The 22415-nt window shown below is 42.4% G+C and overlaps 1 protein-coding gene and 1 long non-coding RNA gene across 5 annotated transcripts in view; one reads left to right on the forward strand and one right to left on the reverse strand.

The window, feature by feature from the left end:
* Positions 1-22415, forward strand: part of CHST9 (carbohydrate sulfotransferase 9) — a 205575-nt gene that overhangs the window by 175859 nt on the left and 7301 nt on the right. For all 4 annotated transcript variants that reach the window (XM_040479174.1, XM_040479176.1, XM_040479175.1 and 1 more), the window contains one exon: positions 814-851. In XM_040479174.1, coding sequence (XP_040335108.1) covers positions 814-851 — 38 coding nt within the window. The remainder of the gene's footprint in view (positions 1-813; positions 852-22415) is intronic.
* On the reverse strand, positions 3738-22346 carry LOC121033061 (uncharacterized). Its single transcript, XR_005791678.1, has 4 exons — positions 22300-22346; positions 16799-16938; positions 13410-14503; positions 3738-4375 (listed from the first exon to the last, which is right to left on the reverse strand). It is a non-coding gene; the product is annotated as an uncharacterized LOC121033061 (long non-coding RNA).

A 22415-nucleotide genomic window follows, 5' to 3' on the forward strand; every position in this document is an offset into this window, starting at 1 on the left:
CTTTATTTTGAGAGAGAGAGCATGAGCTGGGGAGGGGCAGAGAGAGGGGGATAGAGGATCCAAAGCAAGCTCTGCACTGACAACAGTGAGCGTAATGCAGGGCTTGAACCCACGAACCCTAAGATTATGACCTGAGCCAAAGTCAGACACTTACCTGACTGAGCCAGCCAAGCACCCTGGAGGTTTATTATTTTAACGTCTTTATTCTTTACACTCCCTGTTGCCTTTCATACATTACTCTGTGTTTTGTTTTCTTGTCCTGACCAAGATACTTTTATAAACTGTGGGTTTTCACTTTATTCTCTGCAGTACTGTAACAACAAAGTATAATAATGTCTTTATTATCTTCACAAGTGAGGGAAAAGTTTTTAAAAGTAGCACCTCTGCCACCTGCCACATTAGATGTCCTTGTCTAGTCTTCAAGGTTCCATGAGCTCAGTGTTAGTATTATACTTGAACAGGTTGTCATTGTTTGAAAACCTTGGACTGGCTGTTGTTCAAATTTTTATTCGGTCCTTTTCATCTCTTCACTTCTCCGCCAAAGTTTAATACATTCTTCTGGTATCACCCTTACCGGATTTCCACTCTGTTTTCTATTACCTTTGCCTCATGTGGTTTATGTAGGATTTGGCTTTTTTTTTTCTTTCATTCCAATTATGGGAGTGATTGTAAAAGTCCGTATTGTAAGACAAATGTTTGCTCAGAGAGCCCATGACTGCTTTGGAATTTTGAGTGAGAATAGAGCAGGATCAGTACTGCATTTAATTCCTTTTCACACTTTAATGTGACATTTATTTTTGCTTTCTCTTTCAGTGACTAGAGAACAAATCCGGGGACATATTACCAACCAGGTATTTCCTCACTTCTCATAAATTATAATGGAGAATTATGTTTTGGATGTTAATAATCAAGCATTTGTAAATATGGGGGGAAAAAGCTTTGCTAATTATTGGGTATGAGCAATACACATGCTCTTGGTTCTGAAAACAAACAAATTGGTCATACATGGATGACCATGTACTTTCTTTGTCCCCCATCTCATTCCTTCCCTCTGCACATCCACCAAAGGAAACAGTAGAGAAATGAGACTCTGCGAATTCTGATTCGTAAGCTTCCCTCTGAACATAACATGACCTCTGCGTTGATAATATCAAGGCTGCAAATAGATACTTTTATCTACTTTTCCCTTAGCTAAAGTGACTCTCCTGTGTGATTTTCCCAAGTTTTAATTTGCCCCGCTGAAAGTCACTCCCTCCCAAACAGTTAAGAACAGAACCCCTAGCAGTAGAAACATGCAAGTTGCTTTCCATTATGGTCTTTGATTTCTAAGCTCAATTAGCCAATGTCTTCCTGGGTGCGTCCCTGTTTTCTTATCCAATCTTGTTACTTTTCATTTACTAGTAAATGAAATCACTCCTCTAACTGTTTTAGGGAGTTGAATAAAGCCACCCCTGAAACCAAGGGAGGCCTTCCCAAGCCCTATCTTGCCCCACCCAACCTCCTCTTTAAATAGGCCAAGAGGGCTGTCAATCTCTGAGGGCTTCCTGTTCCACCAGACTCCAGGAAAGCAGACAGCAGTTTGCTCAGGCTCCACTCACAAACCCAAATCTCCATGTCTTTTGTTTTGTTTGGTTTTCGTAGTTCTCCTCTGGCATAAATTATGACTCACCCTTGCCAAGGAGAAGAGTGGTATGTCTACTTTTATACCAGTCAAGGGTACATTTTCCAAAGGCTTCTAGTGCCCTCCCAAATAAGTTCCAATTCTAGTCCCCATTGTCATTCCACCCAAATTAAGTTCTAGCTTTACCTAATCTGTGCCAGATGCCCAGTAGCTCATCAAGCTCTAAAAATAGTTAACTCATTCAGCTAATATACTATTGTGCAAGTTCAGCCGGCAAAATTTAATGCTGAGCAGGTACCATTTTGCTTTTCATGTAATTGGAAATGTTGATTCACAGTAACAGCCATCTTAATACTTGAAAATGCTGTCATTGTGCAATGGCAAGACCAGTTAGCTATTTCAAATAGTTTATTTGCTTTTCGAGCTTCATTTCTTTATCATTGTATTTTCAATTATTTGTATGTGCTCAAGTGGTTTGGTAAGGCTGACAGCAGTTAACTGGTAAGGTTTATTGCTACCATTTTTATTTATTTAAGTCACACAGGGAATACTTTTTCTTATAAAGAGACCTGTTTATTTTATTAAGTTAACAAGTTAGAGCAATTGATCAAGAAATATATTAAGGCCCCCTTTTATGGGCAGATTTACATTTCCTACATTTTCCTTCATTTTACATGTGGCTAAACTGATAGAATATGTAGACACCAAAATAGAACACCAAATATTTACTTGTAATCTGAAACACTGATTAGTTGCCAGATGAAATCACAATGATTTCCAGGCCCAATAAGAGTGAAATTCTTTGGACTGACCATAATAAGGAAGAGTCTTAAGTATATTCGTTATACAGTCATTCTTAAAACAGATAGTTGTATTGTTCAATCAGTGTCTGCCAGCTGGTATTTCTAATTTTACCATAGAATTTCTATTCTTTCTTCTCCCAAGTACAGAAAAGCTTTCCACTCTCAAGAACGCACTGGCAAAACAACTCAAAGAGACATCTCACACCTCTGATTTATCTAATTTTGGCAAAGAACCAAGAAATGAAGTCACACCCCTTCTTTAATCCCTCCGCTACTCCCAGAATCTGGCTTTTAAAAAACAAGTTTGAAAACTCATTTTGGATAATCAATACAGTGTTCTTCATCAGAAAAGAATGTGAAATGGAGCACTGTTGAGCATTAATCTTTGCCCCTAAATCCTTCCCACTAGGCACTATAGATTGTGTAATTAAATTGAAATTGAAAATCAAGTCCTTTTTTTTCCCCCCCATTAAGCAAGCTCTGAGTTGCACACCAATGTGAGAAATCAGGGCTGGAGTGGATGGAGAGCTCCAGCCTACTGGCCAATCGCCAGCGTGCGTTTTTAGCCCACAGCTATTTTACCACACCTGAGCTCTGAGAACAAACAACTATTTGAGTTCTCTGGAGGGAACGTTGGATTCTTTCCTGTGTAATTCACTGGGGAAATTAGTATGCTTTTTTAAAGTAACTTGTTAACGCAGCTTGTTTACGAGAAGAGGACAAAAATGAGCAGTGATCCGTTTGGCAGCTCCTGTCCCAGAATGGGATGAAAGCATGACCCATTTTTTCAGCTGTCTTTTTGGCAGTTCAGTGCTGCAACAATTTCCTCTCTGAAAAATGCTCCTTCTAGAGATGAAAATCTCCTGTAGGTTTTCTGAATAATTTTTACTATGGGAGATTAAAGATAATGCTTTAAAATGCTACCTCAAATACCTTCAAAAGCCAGTTCGGAATATGGCCGGTACCGAATGGGAATACTGTACGTGAAACCTTTTAACTGAACTTGGAAACTGCCTTCTTATATGGTAGGCAGTTGAAAACCGCAGTAAATTAATACCTTGTGTGTATGCCTTTTTGCATAGGAGATCATTGAAACCCATTGGGAATTAATACACAGCTAGGTGACAAAGAGGGGCTCCGTTTCTTGTGGAGAGGACGTGCATGTTGGAGAGAACATGCACGCTCGGGTGCTGGCTGGGACAAAGGCTCACCTTCGCTGAATGCCTGGTTCAGAGAGAGCCACCACCCATAGGTGTGCCGTCAAAGCTGTGCGTTAGCTCCTAGGCTGTTGGAACAAACTACCACAAACTGGGTGCTTTCAAACAACGGAAATGTATTGTCTCACAGTTCTGGAGGCTAGGAGTCCAAAAGCCAGTGATCAGCAGGGCCACATTCCACGAGAAACCTATAGGAGAGGATCCCTCATTGCCTCCTTCCGGCTGCTGGTGGCAGCCAGTGGTCCTTGGCGATGCTCGGCTAGTAGCTCCATCACTCTCTGCCCCTTTGTCATGTGGCTTCCTTCCTGCGTGTCTCTTCTTTTCTTCTAAGGACACCAGCTGTATGGGGTTGAGGCCCACCCTAATGACCTCATCTTAACTTGATCACATCTACAAATGCCCTCTTTTTAAATAAGGTCACACTGACAGGCACCAGGAGTCAGGACGTCCACGTACCTGTCTGGGGGGACACAGGTCAGCCACAAAAAGCTGGGGACCTCAGACTGATCCTCAACCCCATCTCTCCCTGTGACCACTGAGCACTTCTGATGTGATCTCCCATCGCCCCTCCATCCAGCTCCTCCAATGCCCAGCCCACAGCCCCTGCTTCGGCCAGACCCTCATGGAGGCGCTTGTTCGGCGAGGCTGTCTTGCTCCCGTCCACATTTTCCATTCGTCCTCCATTCTGCTCCTCTCTGCTTCCTAAAATCCCAACCATCCACATCCCTCCTCTGCTGCAAAACAAAAATCAAACAGAAAGACTTTCCCCACGTTTAGCGGTGATTACAACCCCTGCCTGTGCATTATACTCACCCTTGGAACTTTGTTAGCACAAACCCTGAGGCTGCACTCCTACGCCAGCCCAAGAAGCACGGGATCCCTGTTGGGTTCAGACACAGCACAACCCTTAGACCAGACCAAAAGGGGTCATGTGCTTTAGAAGACCCCAAACATCGCAAACACAGAAATACAGAGACTTTTCTTTCCTTCTCAGCGTCATATTTTAAAGTTTGACGATCAATGGAGCACACACAAAATATGGGAGCACAACAGGGGAGCACGACAGAGCGGCTGAATCAGGCCAGGTCATCAGATGCAGTGGGGTTGGGCTGGGGGATAAAAAGCACCCTGTGCCCTTTGAAACCAGAGAAGGAGGGGCTGCAGTAGCCTCAAAGTAGCCACCCCACATCCTCTCGGGGCGGGGGTGAGGAGGATGTGGAGGCAGACAGTGCTCCTGAGGTAAGTGTACTTCTGCCCTTCCCTCTGCTTAGGACACAGGTGGAGTCGGGGGTACGGTTTCGGGTGGTACTTAGAACTGCCTGGCAATCCCAAGGCCAGAGAAGTGAGGCGTGAGGTACGTGACCCATTCCCACAATCCCTTCCACACCCCACCAAGGAATCTGAAGAGCCTGAGTCATCTGCCTCCTTCATGGCAGAGGGTCCAGTCTCCCGCCTGAGTACCACTTCTGCCCTGACTTCCTCCTGAAGGTCCACGAGCCACTCAGGCCTCTGGTGGCAGGTTGGCTCTCAGGGAGAAGAGAGGGCTCCTATTACCGCCAGGCCCAGAACAGTCCCTCTGGAGAGGCTGCAGACCCTGAGTGGAAACAAGGGCCACGTATCGAGTCCTGCTTACCTTGAAACTTCTAAATATTTAGACACACAGTATGTGGGCCTCCATGCCTACACTTGCTCTGGGCAACACAAATGTTGGGAATGATTCTGCTCAGATATCTGCGGCTTTACAACTCAGTATGTGATTCTCATAAAAAGCCAAGATTGAACCCTGTGGTCTACAGGATAAAACCCCAACCTTTGAGTATGAAATCCAAGACCCTGTGACCTCACAGTCCTTTGGACAGCACGCTCCCCACCTCCCTAGATTTATTTCCCATTCTGCTCCTTTATGCAAAAATGTTGTGTGCTATATAAAACTGTTCTACCAGCATACTAACCCCTCTTCCTGCACATGCAAAATTTACTCATATTCCAAGACATAACTCAAATGCCTTCCACCAAGCTTTCCTTCATCACGTAGTGAAGAATAATCTCTCCCTCGTCTATGGTCCCATATTATTTTCCAGCCCCTTTGCTACAGATCCTTGCGTTTTCTACTCTATTTGTCCCTATCATGTTTGGTTCATTTCAGTATCCAACTGCTAGACCTTGCACATCATAAGCACCCAACCAATTGTTGGTCAATTTAAACCTTCCAAGTCAGTAAATTGTTACCCTGGTAGTCAGAGGGACTGCTAAATGCGGGCGGTCCACTCCCCATACACTGGACTGCTCTAAACTGTTGTGTCATTGATTTTTACAAGGCAGGACCCAAGTGTTGTCCTTTGACCTCCCCAGCAAGGAATCTCAGCCAAAAACAGAAGGGACAAGCTAAGAATGCACATGGTCTCTACGAATAATGGTCACACTGTCAGAGGAATGACAGAATTGAAGGGCAGGGAGACGTACACCTCTATTTTATCTTTATGTCCACATTCCATAACAGCCTGTAGAATGTTAAATGATTTGCTTGGGTCAAGACACGAGCACCTGACTTTTTTCTCGAATGGAAGAATGGCAGCGCCATTCACTGTCACCTTTTCAGTGTAGCATGAACTTTATAACTTCTAATTTTAAAGTGGGATTACATTACCTCGCACTATTCTTATCAAAATGGCCATGCACTCAAGGAGACAACTTTGACCTAAAGACAGTTTCTCACTGCAAGTTCAGCACTTATGGAACTAGTGAAGATCCCATCCCAATTCCCTTTTAGGAGTACCTTCCAGAACCGGAAGTTGTGCTTTATAAAAGCTATCCAAGGGGCGCCTGGGTGGCTCAGTTGGTTAGGCGTCCGACTTCAGCCAGGTCACGATCTCGCGGTCCGTGAGTTCGAGCCCCACATCGGGCTCTGGGCTGATGGCTCAGAGCCTGGAGCCTGTTTCCGATTCTGTGTCTCCCTCTCTCTCTGCCCCTCGCCTGTTCATGCTCTGTCTCTCTCTGTCCCAAAAATAAATAAACGTTGGGAAAAAAAAATTTTTTTTAAAGCTATCCAATTTAGGAGTCTTTCTAAAGAATGCCTGAAAGCAGGACTGAAATGCTCCAAAAGTGGTAGCATGAATAGTGGCTAACAAAGAAGGATTTCTAAAAGATGGTTTTTATCAAAGGTCAGATGGCTTCCTATCTAGAAAATACTCAGGTATAAATGTCACAAAGCTGGGGCTCGCCTCTTTAATTGGAAACCAAGAAACTCAAAATATCGTGTAAGGGTTTCTGAGCAAATAGACAAGACAATGGTCTGTGGAAATCTACCGTAAAGACAAAGGGAGAATGAGAAAATGGCCCTCGGGTACTTTAAAAGCCTGAACACTAAGAAGAAAATAATGATTGAGATCAAGAAAATGGCTTATTAGCAACACTGTACGATTTATTAGCAATCAAATATGCAGATAGTTCTCCGCTCACTCAAAATGCCTCTGAATAATTGTGACCAATAATTGTGCTACTCGCTTAGTGTTCCGTGTGTCTTATTTGTCACAGCAAACCTATGAGGATACATATTTTAATCTCCTTATTATACGGGTAGAAACTCAAGCTTGAAAGATTTAGTAATTTTTCAGGTTCTGCTATGCTTAGCACCAAATTAATAATAATAATAATGGTTAGCATTGTCCTTAGGTGCTTAACGAGCTTTCTGTGTGTAGGCACTGGGCTAAATCTTACATAAAATTATCTCATTTAAACCTCATAGCAGTAATCTTGTGCGGTAGTTACAAACCCCGGGATTCATGGTCCATTAAGGGAAGTAGCTTGCCCAAGATTACACACCAGGATGGAAGTAATACGATTCTACCCTGTAAGCACCAGCCACGAGTCTATACAGGCACACAGCTGGTGAGTGGCAGAGCTGGAATCAGAATCCAGGTAGAGGGGCACCTGGGTGGTTCAGTCGGTTAATCGTCCGACTCTTGGTTTTGGCTCAGGTCATGATCTCATGGTTTGTGACATCGAGCCCCACATCAGGCTCTGCTTGCTTGGGATTTTCTCTATCTCCCTCTCTCCCTCTGCCCCTCCCCTGCGCTCTCTCTCTCTCTCTCTCTTCTCTCTCTCAAAATAAATAGGGGCACCTGGGTGGCTTAGTCAGTTAAGTGTCTGACTTCGGCTCAGGTCAAGATCTTACAGTCCATGAGTTTGAGCCCCATGTTAGGCTCTGTGTTGATAGCTCAGAGCCTGGAGACTGCTTCGGATTCTGTGTCTCCCTCTCTCTCTGCCCCTCTCCTACTCATGCTCTCTCTCTCTCTCTCTCTCTCTCTCTCTCTCAAAAATAAATTAAAATTTAAAAAAATTAAAAATAAATAAATAAACATTAAAAAAAAATTCAGATATATATCATTCCGAAATCCTTCCTCTTTGCTGTTGCTCTATACCACTGCCTGTCCTGGAAGGTTTTCTATTAACTAAATGATCCCACTCATGACCACCCTAATCAGCACCCCAATTTTGACACTAATGCTGAAGCAACTGGTTATAAGACCCTAGAATACAGATATTTATGATGTAATTTGTTTTCCCAAAGCATTTCAACAATCAAGATAGGCATATACTCACTCTGGGGTTCCTGTTAAGCACTACATTACTTTTTTAATTACATAAGTGAAAAATCAAGGGAATCTAGTCTAAGAGAAAAACTATCTTTCACCTTAAAAGAGATTATAAACTGAAAAAAGAAAAGTATACATGGGATAGTCTGCTGCCCCTGGCAATATTCCTCAGCAGAGCCCAAGCAAATACCATGGACATAAAACAAGAAAGGAAGTAGAAACCTTTATTCTCACCAACTATAAAATGTTCTTTTATTCCTTTATTTTCCAGAAAAGTACCTTACTTCTAAAAACTTGCTTATAAGTTCTTCATTCTTAGTAACAACTGCATCATTGTATATGGGCTCGTGGGAGAAAATGTGTGATATTGAAGCTCTGTGCTGAAAATGTAGCATCTCTTGCACAAAAATAGCTAATTTACCATCTAGTGGTTTTATTTTTATTTTATTTTTATGTTTTAAGAGAAAGAGCACATAAGCAGGGGTGAGGGACAGGCAGAGAGAGAGAGAGAGAGAGAGAGAGAGAGAGAATCTCAAGCAGGTTCCACGCTTAGCACAGAGCCCAACATAGGGCTTGATCTCACAACACTGGGATCGTGACCTGAGATGAAATATCAGGATGGACCTTTATCCGAGTGAGCCACCCAGGTGCCCCTTAAATTTTTTTAAAGCTCTGTGCCCAACATGGGACTCAAACTCAGGACCCCGAGATCAAGAGTCACATCTAACAATTGAGCCACCCAGGCGCCCCTTTACCGTATAGTCTAAATGAATCCCACTACCTAAGATGCCAGTGAAATATATTCCACGGATGATTTTCTAGTCAATCTGTTCCCCTTCCTTTTCTTCCCCTCTTTGGAGTTTTTCTAATCCTATCCTTCCCTGCTTGCTAACACTTGTAGCTAAAGATGAGTTAACTGGGGTCACTGAAGTTTTTCAACCCAGCAGATTGTATGAGCAAATTGGTTAGCATCATTATAGCAACAGGTGTCAGTGGCCAAGTTCTAGTGGCCAGGAGCACAATTAGCAGAGTTCCCCAACTCAAATACCTCCTCCGGGTGGAATGTCTGTTTTGCACTTCTAGAGTTAAAGCTTTGATCACAATGGGCCACAGAGCCAATTTGTCGTCGTATTTTAATGTATACTCGAAAACAAGGGGGGGAGGGTTTGGTCTACCTTTAAACTATTTTATCCATATTATTCCTTCTCCTCATGATAAGGAACTAAGGAATCAAGTGAAAACTTGAGACCTTGTGGTAGACAGCCGTAGACCTTAAGTAGTCAGCATTTTGAGTAAAAAGTTGCTGGTTGACGTTAAAAGTTGTGTTTTAAGAAGTAGTGATCAGGGATCAGAAATATGTTTATAAATTTAAACATGTTTATAAAATTTAAATACGTCTATCTTTATCAGTTTGAATTTCACTATTTCCAATATTTGGCCATAATACATATTTCTAAAAGCCCAAAAAAGAAACAAATAACAAGAAACAGTCATTAATACTAGGCCAGTTCTGCAGAATCTATGATATATATATGGTTTAGATCCCTCAGGGCAGATCACCTGGGTATCCATCAAGAGATTTCTGGAGTGCCTGGGTGGCTCAGTCAGTTAAGCATCTGGCTCTTGATTTCAGCTTAGGTCATGATCTCATGGTTCGTGAGTTCGAGCCCCGTGTCGGGCTCTGCACTAACCGTGCAGAGCATGCTTGGGATCCTCTCTCTGCCCCTCGCCTGCTTGCTTTCTCTTTCTCTCTCTCAAAATAAATAAATAAATTTAAAAAGAGAGAGAGAGAGAGGTTTCACTTTTATTTTGTATAAAATTTTGTGTGTAACTGTATTTTGCTGAGGAAATATTCCTTGGTCCTTGTCAGAATCTCAGGAGTGAAAGAAAGTGTCTTGGAGAGTTTTTCTACCTCTCAGTAGAGAGAGAAAGTTATCCCACTTATTTCCTTTATTATGCATAAATTGAAACCAATTTTGTTTCAACTTTATTTGTAAAGTAGCACTTACCAGAGAACCAATTTCTGTGAAAGAAAAGATATAACAGACAAGTAGTGAAAATTCAGAGTACTGGTAAGGATCGTAGTGAAAGCTACCTTGTCTTTATTATCCTTAATGTGGAAAAAGTTATTATCCACAGAATTGTTATGTTTCATTCCATGGTCAGTCATCAAACAAGGAAGGAATAAACAAGATTCTCCACTGTTTCATCACGAGTATGCGCCTTGCTCAAAATGTATTAAAGGAGAGTATTTTCATGATGCTATTACTGAATAATTAAATTAGGCCAATGTTCTGTGGATGTGGAATAATGTAATTTACTATGTTGAATGATTAGCCAATCAGATTTCTCTCATTTTCTAAGGCAACGGATTGACTAAAATGTGACCATAAACAAAATAGATTTTATTAGGCATAATCTACTTTGTAAACAAATGAAATTAATTCTTTGCCTGACCTAAAGCTTTGAAAATGAAAGACCAAAATTGAACACATGCTTCCAATTTTGGTTCTGTTACTAAGATGACACTTAATATAAAAGTTACAATTTAACTTCCCCTCAAGTATTCCATACTTGATACTAAATGACTCTTAGAAATATGTTCATCAACAGATGGGAGCCACTTATGGCCTCATAAACTCCAAAGCAAGTGAAATTATCTCCGCCAAATAGAAAGATTACAAGAAAGCCTCATCTGGTTATCTCAGAGATGATTAATGCATTGCATGTTGGTTCAATGGTACAATGAATATTGACACATAATCACCCTTCCTATGAGAGAAATACGGAAGAGACGAATGCCAGTGGTCTATGTTTTTAATCAATCACTAAGCAATTTCAGCACGTGCCCTGTGTTTGGAGCTGAGCTCAGTGTGACAGAGGATGTGGAGGTAAGTGCCAGCACAGACCCTGTTCTAAAGGGATTGTCTCTCTTGAAAGAGAAGACTAGCATCCCTCAAGTGCTATGTGTGGATAACAGAGTGTATTATTACTTACTTGCGTATTAACTGAACCAGTATAGATACTGTGGGAGTTCGGAGAAGCCGACAATCAATGAAAAGTGGCCAGGGAAGGATCATGGAGGACTTGAAACCAAAGTTATTTAGATTTGATTCAGCACAAAATAGAATGTGCTGGCAATGAAGCTTTTGGAATTGAGAAATGACCTCAAGAAAATTAGTGTGGAATTTTCTTAAAACCATATCCTGTATTTTCCTTTTTGCTCTGTCTCCAGTGGTACCAGCCACCAATCTGTCCCCAGGCTATTCTGCTTCCACTCCTTCCAGGCCCCCAGTCCGTTCTCCACTTAGGAGAGTGAGTTTTATAAAACGTCAGTTCACATCATGTTATCACCCTGTCCGAGACCTCCGGTGGCTAATATTACACCTCTGATGAGACCCAAAGTCCTTCCTGTGATTTCCACGATCTGATTTTCCTACAAGATATGGTCCCACGCTCCCCTTTGGTTTTATCTTAAGTCACTGTGCCCTTCTCGCGACAACCACACGGGTTCCCCCCGCATCCTTCCACCGGGCCAGGTGCATCCCCAGGCGAGGACTTTGCACTCGCTGCCCCTGCCTGAGATGTTTGTCTTAATGACCTCTGCTCCAGCAGCTTCTCCACAAATAGATCTTCTCTAGACGTCCATCTACTGTAGTCTCTCCGTTCTTCCCACAACTCACGCTATGTCACATGGCTCTGCTTCAGCAATTGTTTTCTGGTTTATTTATTTGTTAGTTGTTCATATCTACCTTCACCCAAAGAACAGAAGTACCATGAGAGCAAGACCCTTGTCAGAGTTGTTTGCCCCAACACGTTTAAGAGTTCGCATATTAGATGCTCAATAAATACTTCAAATGAATGCCTTGCTTAATTAATTCTGCCAGCCAGCAATGGCAGTAGTCTAGGCATGAAAAAAATGTGTATAAGTGTTCTATTGATAGTGAGAATAAACACTTTAGATGGAAAAAAAATGAATAGAATTTGGTACCTGAGTATGGGAAGCGAAATAACAAATTAAGACAAGATCCCCAGGGTTACTGCAGAAGGGTGAGACTCTCGGCAGAAATAAAAAAGTGGTGGTTAAAAGCCACATTTCGTGAGTATACACCGCCAATAAAGCATGATGTATTTATTCCATTTGATTTCCACAACTCTATTAGGGAGGCCTCAGATGGGAGGTTGAGTCGGCTACCACCAAGTTGCTCAGTTAGATGTCCTATTCCAGTGAGTGACATTGATTTGGCAGAAAAGTATTTGTGTGATAGCCATTGACAGTTGCAAGTAAAGCAGTGTGTGTATATTCATCCAAAACCCACTCTCACTAGTCAGCCTCTCCCTATGGCCTTGGTCCACGTTTCCTTTCACTAAAGCAGACTGAAGTCCTGGCAGGGGTCAAGACAGGCAAACTGACCCTCTGTGCCAATTAGTATAAATATATCTCTCCTCACACAGGAGGGAGCATGCTCTGAACTGGGGAATCTCAATGGATGGAGCCTGAGTCACAGATGAGGCAAGAGAGTCTTCCCATTGGTCTGAGAACTGGTCTAGAAGTACAAGTCTTGTCTCTGGTGTTCACGGATGAATGATGCTCGCAACTATCCACTTTCAGTTATCATACTGGCTACAGGCTAGTAACTAGTGGCCTTCAGTTATGGGAGACCCTCAGAAAATTCCCCGTGTGGAGCCTGAGACTTCCCCTGTTGGTATATTTTTCCCCTGTTTGGAGAGTAGGTGGAATCAATAAGCTGTGATATTATTTCTGAGCAAGGTACACCAAGATGTGTTTGTTCCTTTCAAGGAGAAGATTACAGAATTGTATTAAGGAAAGGGAGGTGATGATGCCATCTCTGAAGGACCTTCAGCGAATTATGCTTGCTTGCTTTATGATATCAGTGTCTCTATAAATAGGTTAGACAGAAAATCTTGTTCATCGGTGTCTGGGTAAGATTTGTGGTTGGATATCAACAGCAGCCCTGTTCCCCCCCTTGGCATCGCTGTTCCTAGGGCTCAAGTAGCTTTGGACTAGTAGGGAATGGGTGGAGGAAGAAGCATTTCCCCAGGTATATGCCACTTCCCGGGACTTGGACTCTGCCTAAAAACAGCAACAGAAAGCATTGGACGGCCCCCAGCACCACCACCCCCCCTTGGCCAGTGTCACAGTTGCACTTACCCAGGCTGGGCTGCAGATGGCAGGCGCCTCTCTGTGATCCTCCCATGTCCTGTAGGAGCTCAATCTGTACCAGCTCTGGGGGATGAGGTTGTATTGATACTGAAGACTCCCAGCCTCAGGCCAAGGGATCAGGATCAGTGCCGCTTCTGCTGGCCTCATGAAGAAAGGGTGACCAAAAGAAAAACTCATGGCCATGACCATTGATGCCTCTTAGTATCCATGTCAGTGACATCTTGAATCAAGTACAGTCATCTTCAGGAGAAACAACTCATTTTGGAAACCCCAAAAGGCTTCAAAATTTAGATTGAAATAATATTCTTAAGATAAAACTGATAAAATTTATCTTAGTGCACGAAGAGATAAGACCTACAAATATGCATTTTGTTCAACACTTTGTTTTGACAGAGATCCGCTCATTCTGACCCCCTCATATGGTAACTCACTCTACTGCCCCTCGCCTCTCTGTTCTGCTTTGCTATGAGTTTATGTCTTACATTCTTCCTTTGCATTCCTCCTCAGACTGAAATCCCAAAAAGAAATCCGTGTCGGCATGGCCTCAAGATCACCATGGCATGATCTGGTGCCCATGGCAACTCTCTGTTCCTAGTACAGGGCCCAGGTAACCCATGGTAGCACCAACGTGTGAGGTGCCTGCTCTAGACTGAAAGGGTTGGGCCGGGCTTTGGGGAGGCAGTCTTGAGGAAAGCTGAGTTGTCAACTATGCAGGCAAGTAAGCCAGAGGGGCCTGTGTGTCACTTGAAGGTGCTGACCCAGGCAAATCTGATCTGGGGCTGGCAGATGCTTAACCAAATAAGACAAATGGAATGTGTTCCTGCCAGTGTCACTGTTGCTCGCACAGCGTGGCCGTTCCCAGAACTCAAGTAGCTTTGGACTGGTAGGCAATGCGTGGGGAAGACACGGGCCCTTGTGTGTACACGGCTTCCTGGGACTGAGTTCTCACCATGCTGACACCCTCTACTCCACCATTACCTTGACTCAGTCATTCTCTTGGACTCTGCTTCTCTTTAAGGCTGATGTTATTTTTTTTTTTTCTCTTTGCCAATAACGAGCCAAACCTCTCCATGTTTTCCAGTCTAGAGCCAGAGGGAAGATGGATAAATAGATTTAGCTAGTCACTGTCCACACCTGAGCAGAGGCTGTTGCTCCACACTTTTTCACTGGTGGCCAGCTAGCCTATGGATAAGCTGTTCTTAAAAAGCAGGTGCTCACTCCTAATTGGTGCCTATCCCCACCACTTCTTAGAGGAATAGGGCCTGTTGCTATGGTCATTTCACTCTGAAGTTGGGAAGGCCGGCATTCTGGATGGGCTGTCCAATGTCAAGGGAAAATCAAGAAAGACACAGAGACAGGATGCATTAACATTTCGGAGGAACCAACTATGTGGTCAGGAACTGTACTAGGTACTTTAAAACTGCATTTATCTCATTCTCAAAAAGACTCCTTTCCTCTTGCCATCAGAGTGTCAGAATCAGAGGGCTGAGATTTTAGGATACATCTTGGGTAAATGGGCCCAAAGAGAACTTTTGTTCAAAGTCGGTTCTAGGTCACGGGGCTGCCTGCCCCGGGCAAGAGAACTCTTACAGAGTTCTCTTACAGAACTCTACGTAGCCTAGTTTGGCTCCATAGGACTAGGTTCCATCTGGTCATAAGGTGCTCCTTTTCTCAGCCTTATTTTATGCATATATACACAAACTCACTGTGAACACTTCCAAAGGGCAGGTGACACTTCCAAAGAACAAGGTGTTGGGATCCTGGAGCCCAGCCCATGCCATCACTTCTATTTCAACATGTCCAAGAACAAATATTAGGATTCTCACTTTTCAAATGGGAAAACAGAGAACCAGAATGATAATTGACTTCCTGTCACAACACTGGCTGTGCCTTTGTATATTCTCTCGTCTCTTAATATCTCCTTGCATTTTGACCAGACTTCCAGCGACTGCCAACACCTGTGACTCTGCCTGAAGGTGTCTACCCTGGCCTCCCATAGAGCAGGCGAGAGTTGCCAGACCTCTTCCCTTTAGGAGCCATCAACCAAGCCTGATGGGTTTGGTGGGATAACTCTGGAGCTTTGAAAGTTCCCCCAGTGGAACAGAAATCCAGTTCCTTGCTTACAAATTCACCCTATGCTCTCTGCCTTCTCTTCCCTACCTTACTTCCCTACTGTCCTACAAGTATTTGTTAGAATCAACTCTAAATTAGCAACTTACACTCACATCCTTGACTCAAGGTCTGCTTCTAAGGAAACACAAATAAAGACACTGCCCTAAAAGGTGGGGAACCTGGTGCATCTGGCTCAAAATTCTTTATATACTTTATACTTTATGCTTTCGTGATCTATCCAGCTACCATGTTCCTGGCTTCACAAAAGCTTTCTTCTCTCTTGCACTTCCCTCGCCATCCCATGGAAGCACCCTACCCCTCTCCTCCACTGATCACCCATGTCTCTGACCCTCCCTGGTCCACCCCAAGTCAGTTTCCAATTCTAGTGTCACCTCATGGACTCATTTCCTTTGCTTTCTAACCCATACCTGTAACACCACCACCTGCTCCCATGGAAGGAATGAAAGAGGGAAGGAAGGAAGGAAGGAAGGAAGGAAGGAAGGAAGGAAGGAAAGAAAAGAGAGAGAAAAAGAAAAGAAAACACAAAAGCATTCCAACCCAGGGCAGCGGGCTCCTTCTCCCCATCATACTCCCCAAAACCAGAGCAAGAACTGTCTAGCAACTGCATTCTCTAGAAGAAGGTATTGGAGTCAAGGTTGCCTCCCCCATGTCTCCTCCAGAACTCTCTCATACATACACACCTTTGTTGTTATTCATCTTCAACTCAAGGGGATGAGAAGCTGGTTGACAATTATTAATTTTTAGAAAACTAAACATTAACATATTGGAGATATTAAGGAGCCATATTTCAAATCTATTAGATATCTAAAATTCCAGTGAAATATCAAAATCCTTGCAACGAAACATCCAATTATTCTACCTCTTTTATTGCAAATTGACCTTATTTGTGACTCTCATCCACACTTGACATGTGCAGGCGCACCTAGAAGAAAAATTGTGAGGACCAAACATTCTGAATGCACATTATCATGTTGCAGCTCCTCATTAAAGTTTTGAGTTTCTTTAAAAAGCAAAATGTTTTGCTATTTCTTCCTGGGATGGACATAAAGAACTGGAATGTGTTCCTGACTTCTCCAAACTCACTCCACAGAGTTACTTTGGGCAAGTTATTACACAAGTATTTTTATTTATCCATAAATTTAAAAACAATAGCCTCATTCTCTCAAGATAACTTAGAAGACAGATAAAATGATAAATCTATAAAAGCACAATGGTCTCCTTGTAGAGAAGCCTTATCTACTTACATACATTGAGGTTATGTCTGTTTTCAGCTTCTGATGGTCTTGCCAAACGAGTGAGCAGCCCTGTTCTTGGGAGAAACTTCCCCGCTCATGTAATTGACATTTCACTACATACTCAGTGCTCATATCTTAATTTTTCTTAGCTTTAACAAGAAAAAGAGAGAGAGAGAGAGAGAGAGAGAGAGAGAGGAAATAAACCCAAAATTGAAAGAACTGGCAAGTGCAATTATAATTTTAGTCCTTGCATGCAAGGTGACTATAGAAATTAGCTTGTTGGCTCAGCTTAAATAGCCTCACTACTGAAACTATTGTTTTGTGTTCAAGCAGCTTAAATGATTTGAAGGTTGCAGCTTAGAGAGACCTAGAATTCGCCAGTTTCTCTCTTTACCCTCTAGCTCCAAGTGTTCATTATTTCTTCCTGTGACTGTAGTTGTGATTTCTTTTCCTCTGTTTTCTTTCACTGGCTTTGCCACCACTTCCACTGATCTTTTTTTCTTTCCCATTTCTGTCTCTCAGTTGTCTTCTGCCCTCTTTCTTCCACTCAGCTTTATCCCCATTGAACATTTATCATAGACTCTTAACTTTGTTGTGTTTTAAGTGAGAGAGGAGAAAAGAATGTCAAAAGCAGAGGAAAACCAGTGATATTCACCTAGAAAATACTTGTCACGTAGAGATGCTCATAAATAAACATTTAAGGAATAAATCAATAAAATATCTATCATTTATAGAGATCATACTTTGTGTTAAGCACTCTACACATATTTCCTGTAATTCTACACTGCAAGGGAATGCTGGTTTTCTCTCCATTTTAGAGACAAGGAAACTGAAGCTTAGAAGAACTAAAATAGGTTAGGCAAGTTTGCTGTGATAGAAAATGAGAGAAAAGGGGCACGAAACCAGGTCCTCGTGATTCAGAAATTCTGGTTCTCAACTGCCATGCTGTCTTGTGACAGACATATGCTTGGTGCTTTACTTACATCAATTCATTTAATGGGAATTAAACAAGGAGTAAATTACTTGATATATGTGCAGCTGAAAAAAGCCACAAATGAGTAAGACTGAGGTCAGAAGCACAGCATTAGCAATGGCTTTGTCAAGTTGGGCCTGTTACGTCATCTCCCTGAGCTTCGAGTCCTTCATCTGTAGAATAAACATATCCATGTCTTGTCTTTGGGTTGATGCAGCAGTTAAACGAGCTTACTCCATTCCCCCTGGCTTTTATACTGGGCAAAAAAAAAAAAAAAAATGAAGAAGAATATTCCGGAGAGAGAAAATAAGTCACAGAGACAGGAAACAAATGATTTTGCACAGTCCACACTTTCTCCAAGAAACCCTCCCTGCCCTCCAAACTGGATTGAATGCCCCTTTTTAATGCTCTCCCGGCATCACCTTCTTCCTGTCTTGCCACCTGCCATAAGTGTGGTCATTCTTGACTGTCTTTTCTGTATCTTCCTCCCCTCCCCTCCCCTGCCCCTGCCCCTGAGGCCGCCCCATACTAGCAGGGACCAGCTGAGACTTCGCTGGCTATTCCTCCAAAATGCAGCCCAGAGCCTGGCGCACAGTTAGTGCTCAGGAGACATTGGATCAGTGAATAACTGAAGCTGAAGAGTAGGAGATGAGGATAAGAAGGAGACAGGGTGGATGGCACTGGATACTAGGATTGCATGATCACAATGTTCCCAACTGTCCCGGTGTCCTGGTAGAAATGCAGTCAGTCTTCACCCCTCATATAACTGAGCCATCAGTTTCTGAAGCCCTTGGCCTACGACTTGAGAGAAACAGCTCTGGGACAGAGGGGCCGGGCAGAGACACGCTGGTTTGCATCCTCAGAAAGCACCAGCTTTCAGGCATCCCACCCACTGCTCTCCTTGCCCTTATTAACCACTAGAAATAACTAGATCTTCACGATGGTATGAAGACATCTAACTGCATTCATATCTAGATTGAAAATAAATCACAAAAGATGCGCTCTTAAAGGTAATACTGTGCAATTAAACTAGAAAACTATCAAAACCAATGACAGGAAGGGACACATCTAACTACCAATATTATCATCATCAACTTTATCTGTTAATTGCCCATCAAGGTCCCCCCACAATGGACACAGGCACCGTGGATACTTTTTGAGCCCAGAAAAAAAAAACTGGGCTCATGAGTTGTCCTTCTTCCCAAGCTGTGTGCCTTAAACAACTTGCTTAATGTTTTTGAGGCTCCGTGCCTTCATCTGGGGAATGGAAGTGGAAGATTATCCTAGCAGTGGGTGATGGTGCGTTACGGGTCTGACACGTAGAAGGCACTCAAAACTGGCAGATGTGTGATCACCATGACTCCTCTAACTAACGCCTTCTAAGGCCCATAAACTCGGGTAGCACCTCGACCAGCCAACAACTTCCAAATCTGTATACTCCGCGTCGGAGTCCTGCTACTGAGACCCCTATCTCTCAAGGGCACCTCGAACTCAAAGGGTCTGAAATTGAAGGTAGTGAATACTTAAACCACCCCATAGCCTTCCATGATATCTGCTACTCCTATTTCCCCGGTCTGGGAAATGGGGGGCAGCATTCCTTATGCTTTTTTTGCCCCCACTCGTCCACTCTTCCAGTCTGATTAATTTCCTGAATTTGCCCCAGATAATTCCCTTTTCCTGCATTCTTACCTCATTGTCTTGGCTCCTCTCCTAAGGGACAGTCACAGTTGTCTTCTCGATGACCCCCTTCCCCCCAGCTCCACCTGCCCACTGCTACTAGAATGTTCGTTCCAAACCCCTGCCTTGTCGAAAATCCCTGCCATCTACATGGTAAAGTCTAGACTCTTTATATGTCATGTACATGTCATCTAGACTCTTTATATGGGCACAAGGATTCACCCCACCTGCCTCTCCCTCTAATCCGCATCTGTCCCCCAAGTGTCTTCTCCGTGTCAGCCTGTACTGTCTTTCCTATCCGTGACTTGTTGACCTGTCAACTCCCCAGTATCCTCCTAGATTCATCTCAGACATCACTTCTCTTTGAAATTTTCCACAAAATATTTCCTCAGAAAACCTAAGTATTCTTGTCTCTGTTCCCTGATACCTTATGTATCCTTTCACTATGGCAATTATCACATTTTTTCATAAACTGCTTATTTTTGTAATGTTTATTTATTTGGGGGGTTCAGAGACAGAGGGAGAGAGAGAGAATCCCGAGTAGGCTTTGTACTGTCAGCTCAGAGGCCAACATGGGGCTCGATCTCACAAACCACGAGATCATCACCTGAGCCAAAATCAAGAGTCAGACCCTTAACTGACTAAGCCCTACCCAGGCATCCCCATAATGTGCTTATTTTTATCAATACATTTAAACTTCGACTTCCTCAAGAGGCCATACAATTTATCTATTTTGCCTTTGTTTATACAATGCCAAACACAGCATAGAGCGGTAGCTCAATACATGCATTATGAATGAATGATCAAAGTCCTTGAGTTACATGATAGCACAATAGCAGATGAAGTCGTACAGAAGTACACTCGTCAACTGCATAAAGCCAGTGTGTGTCGATTGCCCGAGTACAGGGAACTCCAGGAATGATAATTGTTCTTCAATTAAATTCAAAACATATGTTTATTCGAGAGACTATTCTAGATACTAGTGGAAATTCCATAGACTTACAACACTGCACACTGACCTTTAATAAGTTTAAAATGTATGGGAGAGATAGTCACCTAAACAACCAACTCTAACAACTAACCAGGGTAAAATGAAAGGTGCTAAACAAAAGGCTTAACACCAAACCAGGTCAGACTTGTCGTTACACCCTGCTGTCGCACTTCTGCTCCCCAGGCCTCCATTAGCATGCTGCTGAGTCTTTGCCGCTATGGTAACCGATTCATTATGTAATCCATTATGTAATTATGTGCTTAATGTATTTTTCCCTATAAGAATATTAGCTCCATGTGGGCAAGGATCACATTCATCTTATCCACCCCTCCATCCCTGGCATCTACCCCGCTACCTAATATGTAGTAGACCCTCAATGACTTCAGGGGGAGAGAGGAAGGGCAATTAATGTCAATGTTGAGGAGAAGAGAAGACTTCACAGAGGATGTATATGGAAACAGAGGCCTTAAAAACTAACAACAGGGCCCTCAAATTTACTGCACGGTTCATGAAAAGTCCATATTTTTTCCCATTAGGTTTCTTTGAATACTCATTTTTCTCATCTGTAGTGATAATATCTTTTAACTAACTTGGCAAGCATGTCCATTCTTCAAAGGTATTTATGGAAAACTATAGCTCTCTGCCATAGTTTACAATTTAGCTATGCCTAAAAGAGTTTCCCCAGTGAGAAAATAAAATAATTATGTGAGCTGGAATAAATCACTTTTTTCACAGGTGGCACAGACTAAGTGCTAATGCTGCTGTGAAGAGAGCAGAATCCCTCGCTGGAGTCCTGGGCGGTTTTTAAGGAGACAGCAGGATTTTTCTATCAACAGGATTTCTATAAAATCTAAGAGATTTGGAAAGTTCTAGCAAGGGGAAGAACATGAGTGAAGGGTGTTGAGAGCCTGATGGAAGCAAGTAGAAGACAGCATGTGTCGAGATGGGAGCAGAGCACAAAGTGACAAGCCCAGTGGTGACACAGTACCGATGCCAGCTAAGGAATCCGGTCTTTGGTTTATATATAGTTGAGCCAGTTCCAGATTTTAAAGGGATGAAAAGTTAAAATGTTTTAGGAAGACTATTTTGGCAATAATCTTCAGAGAAACCAATTAGTAGGATACTAAAGAATATCCAGTTAAGAGGTAATAAATAAAAAAGATTTTTAAAGACATTATGAGATGTAAATTAACCAATTTACTTTGTGATTGTTAAGGCATCTCTCAGATTTTGTGAGTGGGTGGCCAGAATGTAATAGAACCATTTCAGAAATAGAAAAAAGCGCAGGAGGAGCCACTTTGAGAAGGAACAGGAGACGTTTGGCTTTATAGACATTCACTTTGAGGACAAGCAGAATGAGGTGTCCTGAAGGAAAATGAAGATGTAAAAGTCTACTCTTTTTATATTGTTATTATCATCGGCATTATGATGATGGTGGTAGAATTTCATTAGTATAACCTGCAAATTTAAAATACCATCAATCTCATAGCCAAATTAGGAAAGTGGTCCAAGTACCCATCGACTGACGAATGAATAAAGAAAATGTGTGTGTGTGTGTGTGTGTGTGTATGTGTGTGTGTGTGGTGGAATATTACTGAGCCATCAAAAAGAATGAAATCTTGCCATTTGCAAAGACGTGAATGGACCTAGAGAGTATTAAACTAAGTGAAATAAGTCAGTCAGAGAAAGACAAATACCACATGATTTCATTCATATGTGGGATTTAAGAAACAAAAAAAAATGAACAAAGAAAAAAAAGACAAACCAAAAAATGGATGCTTAGCTACAGAAAACACTCTGATGTTTACCAGAGGGGAGGGAGGTGGGGAGATGAGTGAAACAAGTGATGGGTATTAAGAGTATACTTACCATGTTGAACACTGAGTAACGTATAGAACTGTTGAATCACTATATTATACACCTGAAATTAAGATAATACAGTATGTCAATTATATTGGAATTAAAATCAAAAACTTAATTAAAAA

The sequence above is a fragment of the Herpailurus yagouaroundi genome, unplaced genomic scaffold (assembly GCF_014898765.1).
Source record: "Herpailurus yagouaroundi ecotype Mexico unplaced genomic scaffold, PumYag 142, whole genome shotgun sequence".
NCBI classification, from domain to species: Eukaryota; Metazoa; Chordata; class Mammalia; order Carnivora; family Felidae; genus Herpailurus; species Herpailurus yagouaroundi.